This window comes from Chelon labrosus, assembly GCF_963514085.1.
Source record: "Chelon labrosus genome assembly, chromosome: 13".
Taxonomy (NCBI): Eukaryota; Metazoa; Chordata; class Actinopteri; order Mugiliformes; family Mugilidae; genus Chelon; species Chelon labrosus.
Genome location: NC_140346.1, coordinates 30,100,023 through 30,110,834, shown reverse-complemented (window position 1 = coordinate 30,110,834; position 10,812 = coordinate 30,100,023). Strand labels below are relative to the sequence as shown.

Below are 10,812 nucleotides of genomic sequence, written 5' to 3'. Positions count from 1 at the left end.
GGACACGTCCTGGTCTCAGACTGAAGGACACGTCCTGGTCTCTGACTGAAGGACACATCCTGGTCTCTGATTAAAGGACACGTCCTGGTCTCAGACTGAAGGACACGTCCTGGTCTCTGATTAAAGGACACGTCCTGGTCTCAGACTGAAGGACACGTCCTGGTCTCAGACTGAAGGACACGTCCTGGTCTCTGGTTTTATTAACCCTTATGTCCTCCTCAGACATTTTTGTACTTTTTTTCATCATTCACACCTGTCATTGGTCTAGAGGGGGGGTCCACCCTGGACAGGTCTCCAGTCTATCCCAGCTGTCATTGGTCTAGAGGGGGGGTCCACCCTGGACAGGTCTCCAGTCTATCCCAGCTGTCATTGGTCTAGAGGGGGGGATCCACCTTGGACAGGTCTCCAGTCTATCCCAGCTGTCATTGGTCTAGAGGGGGGGGTCCACCCTGGACAGGTCTCCAGTCTATCCCAGCAGTCATTGGTCTAGAGGGGGGGGTCCACCCTGGACAGGTCTCCAGTCTATCCCAGCTGTCAATGGTCTAGAGGGGGGGTCCACCCTGGACAGGTCTCCAGTCTATCCCAGCAGTCATTGGTCTAGAGGGGGGGTCCACCCTGGACAGGTCTCCAGTCTTTCCCAGCAGTCATTGGTCTAGAGGGGGGGTCCACCCTGGACAGGTCTCCAGTCTATCCCAGCAGTCATTGGTCTAGAGGGGGGGTCCACCCTGGACAGGTCTCCAGTCTATCCCAGCTGTCATTGGTCTAGATTGGGGGTCCACCCTGGACAGGTCTCCAGTCTGTCCAAGGGCTAACACAGAGAGACAGAATCACCAATGAACCTAACCAGCATGTCTTTGGACGGTGGGAGGAAGCTGGAGAACCTGGAGAGAACCCACGCAGACACAGGGAGAACATGCAGACTACACACAGAAAGGAACCAGAACCCAGAACCTTCTGGCTGGGAGGCATCAGTGATGACCCAGTCTGAGTACATGAAGTATTAACTGTTTTCCATAAACTAAACAGTAGGTGGGTTGGGCTTTGGTGGTAATTAGAGTCTTGAATATGTTAAAGATTAGCAATAAAATTAATTTGATTGCGTTAGTATTTTTAATGTAGTGCCAGATTATCCCTCTGGACACCTTCTTATAAACACATTTTTTAATCTCGTTGTCATTACAGTATAAACCATACAGTCTGTAATGTTAGTATTTCATTTAGAAGAAAAGTAGTGATGTTTGACACTTTTACTGTATTTGATCAGATTCAACCTCCTGTTGTAGGTAAATGCATGAAATTCTTGTAAATCCACCATTTATATTATGGAGCTGTGTGACTACAAGGGGGACCCAAGTGTGTGTGTGTCTGTCTGTGTGTGAGTGTGATAGGTTTGTGAATGTGTTCAGAGGGTAGTAAATTTGAGGAGGGCACAAGGCTTAAAGGACATGTCCTGGTCTGTGGTCCAGAGACACGTCAAACCTTTAATGACACATGATCTCCAGGACACGAGACTCAGAGGAAGTTTCATCAGAAACAAAGTGAGGTCTCTATGGTTTTCCTGTGGTCATGTGACCCTGATGACTGGCATCTGAAGCATCAAACCAAACCACCATCCTCAGAGGTCACAGCTTGTCCAATCTGGCATGTCTTATGTCTCATGTCTCTGATTTTATTTCACTGAAAGACAACGTCTGAAACGGTTTCATGTCGATTCAGGCCAGAAACTTGGAACCAGCTGGTTGGTTTGAGACAGGACATCTGTCCATGTCCTTTTCATTTTCAGAATCCATTTTCAGTCTAAACTCTGACACCAGGTCAGAAACAGTTTGTCATCTTGTGGGGGTGGGAGAGGGGGCGGGGGGGGTCAGTACTGATGAGCAGGTTTCCCATGAATTTTTGCTGTAGTTAGTACCAACAGTGATTCACATGAGTTAAAATAAACCGACTGATTTTACTAAATATAGAAAAAAAGATGAAGTGAACTGGATCACACCCTGAGAACTGGTCTGACCCTGGTTCATACTGCTCTGACCCTGGTTCATACTGGTCTGACCCTGGTTTATACTGGTCTCATCCTGGTTCATACTGGTCTGACTCTGGTTCATACTGCTCTGACCCTGGTTTATACTGGTCTGACCCTGGTTTATACTGGTCTGACCCTGGTTCATACTGGTCTGACCCTGGTTCATACTGGTCTGACCCTGGTTTATACTGGTCTCATCCTGGTTCATACTGCTCTGACCCTGGTTCATACTGCTCTGACCCTGGTTCATACTGGTCTCATCCTGGTTCATACTGGTCTGACCCTGGTTCATACTGATCTGATCCTGGTTCATACTGCTCTGACCCTGGTTCATACTGGTCTGATCCCGGTTCATACTGGTCTGATCCTGGTTCATACTGGTCTGATCCCGGTTCATACTGGTCTGACCCTGGTTCATACTGGTCTCATCCTGGTTCATACTGGTCTGATCCCGGTTCATACTGGTCTGACCCTGGTTCATACTGGTCTCATCCTGGTTCATACTGCTCTGACCCTGGTTCATACTGCTCTGACCCTGGTTCATACTGGTCTGACCCTGGTTCATACTGGTCTCATCCTGGTTCATACTGCTCTGACCCTGGTTCATACTGCTCTGACCCTGGTTCATACTGATCTGACCCTGGTTCATACTGGTCTGATCCCGGTTCATACTGGTCTGACCCTGGTTCATACTGCTCTGACCCTGGTTCATACTGGTCTGACCCTGGTTAATACTGCTCTGACCCTGGTTCATACTGGTCTCTCAGTGCTAGAAAACGGGCACAATCCCTTTAAACTTGGTGACTGTTTTTTTGTTGTTGCTTTAGTTTCACTGATTGAATTATATTAACTGTCACAGATTAACAGGTTAGTTGGCAGATAAGCGATAGTCTGTTTAGAAGAAGGAGAGACAGGGCACATGTGGACCATTTTAAACTTATTACCCCAAAAAAAGTGTCCAGATGTGTGATCCAGAACGTGTCTTCAGCGCTGAGGCTCCAGACAGCAACATACCACATCCAGCTACTGCACTACCAACTAGCATGTGTAGTCATTAAAAAGATAGACCAATATATAAAACGACAATAATACCTTTTAAATGTTGTGTGTGCATTCTTAAATTAGCACAAAGTCCAAGGAGGAACTTACAGAAGTCCAGAAATAACTGGACAAACCTCCTCATAACCTGATTCGAGAGGTCGAAACCAAGTAGAATTAAATTGTCTTCATGTGAAAAAACATGACTCTCACAGTACCTTGAGGAGCCCAGAGGTACTGTGAGAGTCATGTTTGTTGACTTATCCAGTGCCTTTAACACAATACAACCCTCGCTGCTCAAGGGGAACCTAGAAGGAGCTGGGGTTAACAGCCAGCTGACTGCATGGACCATCGACTACCTCACCAACAGACCTCAGTATGTGAGGCTTCATGGCTGTGTGTCTGATGAGGTGTTTTGCAGCACAGGAGCTACACAAGGAACAGTACTCTCTCCATTCCTCTTCTCCATCTACACCTCAGACAGACACCTGCCACATCCAGAAGTTCTCGGACGATACAGCCATCGTTGGACGGGTAACAGACGGGAACGACCTGGAATACAGGAAGGTGGTTGAGGACTTTGTCGACTGGTGTGAACGCAGTCACCTTCACATCAACGGCACCAAGACAAAGGAGATGGTGATTAACTTCCAAAGGAAGGCAGCACACACAGCACCAGTGAACATCCAGGGATTGGATATCAACATCATGGATGGATATAAATACCTGGGTGTTCACCTGAACAATAAACTGGACTGGTCAGACAACATCAATGTCCTACACAGGAAGGAACAAAGTCTCCTCCACCTGCTGAGGAGACTGAGGTCCTTTGGAGTGTGTAGGACACTACTTTTATGACACTGTGGTTGCATCGACAACCTTCTACACTGTGGTCTGCTGGTGTGGTGGAGTCACAGAGAGGCTCAAGAATAGACCAGGCAAACTGATCAAGAGGTCCAGCTCCATCCTGGGCTGTCCCCTGGACTCAGTGGAGCAGGTGGGGGAGAGGAGGATGTTGGCTAAACTGTCAAACATCAATTTACACAGGTTGGTTATTTCAGCTTCAGGTTAGCCACTGAAAACCTGATGCAATATCTAAATATTTTTTGTACCATAACGTATTTACGTCTTTATATAGTTTCTCTTGTCTGCCTTATTCTGTTTTTTGTGTCTTTTTTGTATCTTGCACTGTTGTTCCCTGCTGCTGCAACACCCCCACAGGGATGAATAAAGTCCTATTTTATCTTCTCTTATCTCATTTTATCTTGCAACGTGAGTTGTGGGAGCATCCCATCCTTGCACTGCTAAACCAAAATCTGCTGCACTTTTTAATGACAAGTTGCAGCATGGAAATCATTCAGGTCCTGGCAATGGCAAGTGTTCTGGACCCAAGATTTAAAACCTTTGACAGCTACAGCAATGTAGAGGATTCAGGGCCAGAGTTACAGAAGAATGTGCCAGATACATGGGATACGTTATATAAAGGCCCTATCAGAGAACCACACATGTATTTATACGTTTTATAGTCCACAACAGAGGAAGCACATGGCCACTCGACACAAGAGCCCAACCCACCCCCCTCCCTGCTGTTTCACCAGCAGAGAGGTAACATCACAGGGGTTAGTACAGAGAGGTAACATCACAGGGGAGACTTCACATACAACTTGACAGCAGGAAAGGAAGGACAATATAAGCAGTGGTGGACAGTAATGAAGTAAATTTACTTGAGTACTGTACTTAAGTACAGTCTTTGAGTATCTGTACTTTACTTGAGTATTATTTTTGGGGGATACTTTTACTTTCACTCCACTACATTTGAAGGACAAATATTGTACTTTTTACTCCACTACATTTCTGTTGATGCTCTCGTTACTCGCTACTTTTGAGCTTACATCAGCTGATTATTTTTTTATTTTTTCAAAATTCTGAGAAAATAAACTGTTTCTGCTGATTCGCATATGGTTTGTCCTAGTCGTCTACGTCATGCCATACAATCCATACAATGGAGGAAGAAACTGGAGAAACACCTGGAGAAACTCCCACTGAGCACCTGTGGCCTTATCTCAAACCCATGTTTGAGATTTTTGCCACAAAAACTGATTCGTTTCAGTTCAAATGTTTGTTGTGCCTACCGCGAACAAATGATCACGGCCTACAAGAACTCGTCTTCCAACCTGAAAAAGCAAGTCGCGGTATGGAGAGAGAGCGAGAGAGAGCGCGTGCATTAGAATCACATCAGTGGATTGTATGATGACAATAAAGCTACTTTCCTTTCCTGTATTTCCTGAAATACTTCCTGGTCTCAGACTGAAGGACACGTCTGGTCTCTGACTGAAGGACACGTCCTGGTATCAGACTAAAGGACACGTCCTGGTCTCTGATTAAAGGACACGTCCTGGTCTCTGATTAAAGGACACGTCCTGGTCTCTGGTTTTATTAACCCTTATGTCCTCCTCAGGCATTTTTGTACTTTTTTTCATCATTCACACCTGTCATTGGTCTAGAGGGGGGGGGGGGGTCCACCCTGGACAGGTCTCCAGTCTATCCCAGCTGTCATTGGTCTAGAGGGGGGGTCCACCCTGGACAGGTCTCCAGTCTATCCCAGCTGTCATTGGTCTAGAGGGGGGGGTCCACCCTGGACAGGTCTCCAGTCTATCACAGCTGCCTATGGTCTAGAGGGGGGGTCCACCCTGGACAGGTCTCCAGTCTATCCCAGCTTTAAATACTTTTACTTAAGTATTTTTTTAAGCAAATACTTTCGTACTTTACTTAAGTAATATTTTGACTAAGCTACTTTTACTTGTATTGGAGTAATATTTGACAAGGAGTATCTGTACTTTTACTCAAGTAGTTAAGGTGTGTACTCTGTCCACCTCTGAATATAAGCACTCATGGACAGAGGAGTGAGGAGACACAGGTGAATCTAATGACTGAGGAAGATACGAGGACAAACCAATCAACCAATCAGAGGGAAAACACAGACAAGAAGTGAAGCAGGAAGAGCTTACAAAATAAAAACAGGAAACACAAGGAAAACCAAACAGGAAGACAGAAAATAGGTCATATGGAGAACAGATGAGTCTGAGTGTGGTGTCTTGGTTTAAACTGACTCAGTGATAGGAGGAGTTTGAGGTATGTCCTCATGTCCTCGTGTCCACATGTCCTATAAAAGTGTCTCTTCCTCAGACTGAGTCTAAACTGGACGACAGTCTGCAGCTCTACAGGGTGAGTCCACTCATGTGATGCTGAATCAGTCACAAATGTTTCTGTTCTAACATTGTACTGTTCTAATGTTGAAATGTTTCTGTTGTAACGCTGAAACGTTCTAACGTTGAAAGTTTCAGTTGTAACGCTGAAATTTTCTAACGTTGAAATGTTTCTGTTGTAACGCTGAAATGTTCTAACGATGAAATGTTTCTGTTGTAACGCTGAAATGTTTCTGTTGTAACGCTGAAATGTTCTAACGATGAAATGTTTCTGTTGTAACGCTGAAATGTTTCTGTTGTAACGCTGAAATGTTCTAACGATGAAATGTTTCTGTTTTAACGTTGAAATGTTTCTGTTGTAACACTGAAACGTTCTAACGATGAAATGTTTCTGTTGTAACACTGAAACGTTGTAACGTTGAAAGTTTCAGTTGTAACGCTGAAACGTTCTAACGTTGAAATGTTTCTGTTGTAACGCTGAAACGTTCTAACGTTGAAAGTTTCAGTTGTAACGCTGAAATGTTCTAACGTTGAAATGTTTCTGTTGTAACGTTGAAATGTTCTAACGATGAAATGTTTCTGTTGTAACGCTGAAATGTTTCTGTTGTAACGCTGAAATGTTCTAACGATGAAATGTTTCTGTTGTAACGCTGAAATGTTTCTGTTGTAACGCTGAAATGTTCTAACGAAATGTTTCTGTTGTAATGTTGAAATGTTTCTGTTGTAACACTGAAACGTTCTAACGATGAAATGTTTCTGTTGTAACGCTGAAACGTTCTAACGTTGAAAGTTTCAGTTGTAACGCTGAAACGTTCTAACGTTGAAATGTTTCTGCTATAACGCTGAAACGTTCTAACGATGAAATGTTTCTATTGTAACGCTGAAACGTTCTAACGTTGAAATGTTTCTGCTGTAACGCTGAAACGTTCTAACGATGAAATGTTTCTGCTGTAACGCTGAAACGTTCTAACGATGAAATGTTTCTGTTGTAACGCTGAAACGTTCTAACGATGAAATGTTTCTGCTGTAACGCTGAAACGTTCTAACGATGAAATTTTTCTGCTGTAACGCTGAAACGTTCTAACGATGAAATGTTTCTGTTGTAACGCTGAAACGTTCTAACATTGAAAGTTTCTGCTGTAACGCTGAAACGTTCTAACGATGAAATGTTTCTGTTGTAACGCTGAAACGTTCTAACGATGAAATGTTTCTGCTGTAACGCTGAAATGTTCTAACGATGAAATGTTTCTGTTGTAACGCTGAAATGTTTCTGTTGTAACGCTGAAATGTTCTAACGATGAAATGTTTCTGTTGTAACGCTGAAATGTTTCTGTTGTAACGCTGAAATGTTCTAACGATGAAATGTTTCTGTTGTAACGTTGAAATGTTTCTGTTGTAACACTGAAACGTTCTAACGATGAAATGTTTCTGTTGTAACACTGAAACGTTGTAACGTTGAAAGTTTCAGTTGTAACGCTGAAACGTTCTAACGTTGAAATGTTTCTGTTGTAACGCTGAAACGTTCTAACGTTGAAAGTTTCAGTTGTAACGCTGAAATGTTCTAACGTTGAAATGTTTCTGTTGTAACATTGAAATGTTCTAACGATGAAATGTTTCTGTTGTAACGCTGAAATGTTTCTGTTGTAACGCTGAAATGTTCTAACGATGAAATGTTTCTGTTGTAACGCTGAAATGTTTCTGTTGTAACGCTGAAATGTTCTAACGATGAAATGTTTCTGTTGTAACGTTGAAATGTTTCTGTTGTAACACTGAAACGTTCTAACGATGAAATGTTTCTGTTGTAACGCTGAAACGTTCTAACGTTGAAAGTTTCAGTTGTAACGCTGAAACGTTCTAACGTTGAAATGTTTCTGCTATAACGCTGAAACGTTCTAACGATGAAATGTTTCTGTTGTAACGCTGAAACGTTCTAACGTTGAAATGTTTCTGCTGTAACGCTGAAACGTTCTAACGATGAAATGTTTCTGCTGTAACGCTGAAACGTTCTAACGATGAAATGTTTCTGCTGTAACGCTGAAACGTTCTAACGATGAAATGTTTCTGTTGTAACGCTGAAACGTTCTAACGATGAAATGTTTCTGTTGTAACGCTGAAACGTTCTAACATTGAAAGTTTCTGCTGTAACGCTGAAACGTTCTAACGATGAAATGTTTCTGTTGTAACGCTGAAACGTTCTAACGATGAAATGTTTCTGTTGTAACGCTGAAACGTTCTAACATTGAAAGTTTCTGCTGTAACGCTGAAACGTTCTAACGTTGAAAGTTTCTGCTGTAACGCTGAAACGTTCTAACTTTGAAAGTTTCTTTTGTGACATGAAAACAATGTGTCAGTAACTGAATAAATCTGTCAGATCATTGGTTGATTGATATTGTTGTTGATGTTAATCGTGTTGTCATGGCAACAGATGTGCGTGTCGAGCTGTCTCCAGCGTGTTGGCGTGTCTCTTGTTCCCATGGCAACAATATGCATACTGTCCAACGTGCTGTTGCTGCTTCCTGAGTTGAAAATCCACTTCCTGTTGGAGGGTCATGTGACCAGAGAGGCTACCTGGGCCACCGGCCTGTGGGGGTCTGGCTTCCTGGTACAGTTCATATGTGTGTGTCTACACTTAGTGTACACTGTAGAATGTTGGTATATGGTCATGTGTGTCCTCATGTGTGTCCCCTCATGTGTGTCCTCATGTGTGTCCGTCCATTATGTCCTCTTAGTCTGACTCATCAGTTGTTGTTTTTTTAACGGACATCAAACTCAACCACATTCAGTCCAACATCAGTTTAACTTGCATGAGCCACATGTCTTCATGTCCTGTCCCCTGAGGATGAGACTTACCCCCACTAAATGATTATAAATTAATTTATCAACTGATCATTATTAAATAAATTCAACATTGCTCTGAGACAAAAGTCCACATTTGTCTGGTTCCAGGTTCTGATCGGAGCGCGAGCATTTGTCCACAGCAGTAGAACCAGAGGATGCTGGGAGTTTAGGAGACAGGTGAGACCGTGTCTGTCCTCATGAGGACGAGATGGATGCTTTGCGCTCCAGATGTTGACTCTGGTGATAAAGGTGCCTCTGTCTCTGTCCAGATGTTGTCTCAGGTGCTGTACTCCGTCCTCTGTGTCCTCGCTGCTGGTAGCTGCTGTCTTGTCAGTTTGACCGGTCTGTCTCAGGGTCCTCTGTGTCTCTACAATGCCTCCTCAGGTCCAACATGGGGTGTCCCGCTGCAGCCCATCCCAGACCGGTGAGAAAGTTGGACAGACATGAATGAATTTGTCCATATGTGTTCCTGCTAAATGTCCTGTCCCTGTGTGCCTTCAGTCACTCAGGGTACCTGTCCAACAGGACTCTGTGGTCCGTGGTGTGTCTGGAGCCCCGGTTTGTGGTCCAGTGGAACGTAGTTCTGTTCAGTGTGATGGGGATCGCTAGCGGGCTGCAGACTGTCCTCTGTGGACTGAACGTCCTCAACGCCATCCTCGGCCTGATCCTGGGTCAGGGCTTCTGCCACAAAAAGGTGTGTTAGTGGGGACCAGTGAGTCAGATCTGGAGACTTAGGACTAAATGTCCTCACGTCCTCAAACATCCTCAAATGTCCTTAAATGTCCTCAGCAAGTCTGGTGATATGAAATTGTGTTTTTCAGGTCCCTCCAGTTTCAGTCTGATCGTCATGAATCCAGACACAAACTCTTCTGTATGTATATTAAATTATTATTATTATTATTATTATTATTATCGCTGTTGATGTTGATGTTGTTGTTCATGTCAAAGTCTTCACAGATTTTTATTTTTGTTTAAATAATACTTACTCTGACACTGTTGTTAATGTATCTATATTTACATTTCTTTTGTTTTTAAGGTGAAATGTGAGAATTATAATTATTGATTCTTGTTATTGTTGTTCAATGAGTTTTAAAGTTTGTTCTATAAACTGTATAATTATTATCATGACTATGTTAAATGTGGTTAAAATGTGATGTTTAAATTATGAATAAAATACTGACAGTTTAGTCAGAACCACATGTTTGATCATTTACATGAATAAACCAATTATAATAATAATAATAACAATGCATATTTTAATGGATATAAAATGAAAATCTTTAGAAAGAAATAATGACATCTTCAACTTCTGATTCCTCACGATTGCAACGATTACATTCACTGGGTCAGAGAGTTTAACTCTGAGTTGAAGGTTATCCATTATCATGCTAACACATGCTAACACCTGCAAACCCAGCTGAACTGAAGCTGAGCGTCAGTGTTTCCGTCAGGGATGATGGAGAATAAATCTAAAATCTCTGACCTTCCTCTAGTGGAAACAGACAAAGACCATCCATTTTCCATCTGTTTATCCAAGGCCAGGTCGTGGTGGCCACAGAGTTGCCTCTCTCCAGCAACATATTCCAGTTCTTCCTGGGGGAGGTGTAAGCTCCCAAAGGTTAAAGAGCTGGTCCATTGTTGCACAACCAGGACAGAACCTGTGTTGCTCCTCCTGAATTCTCTCCTTTCCAGTATCCGGGTAAACTT

The 10,812-nt window shown here is 43.2% G+C and overlaps 1 protein-coding gene across 1 annotated transcript; it reads left to right on the top strand.

The window, feature by feature from the left end:
* Positions 1-8,549: 8,549 nt before the first annotated feature.
* Positions 8,550-9,808, top strand: LOC311498765 (transmembrane 4 L6 family member 5; the record flags this gene model as incomplete). The annotated part of the gene is made up of 4 exons (XM_084559493.1): positions 8,550-8,869; positions 9,214-9,282; positions 9,375-9,529; positions 9,607-9,808. The coding sequence occupies exons 1-4, from the start codon at positions 8,666-8,668 to the stop codon at positions 9,806-9,808; spliced, it is 630 nt and encodes a 209-aa protein (XP_084415619.1). The 5' UTR covers positions 8,550-8,665.
* Positions 9,809-10,812: the final 1,004 nt, after the last annotated feature.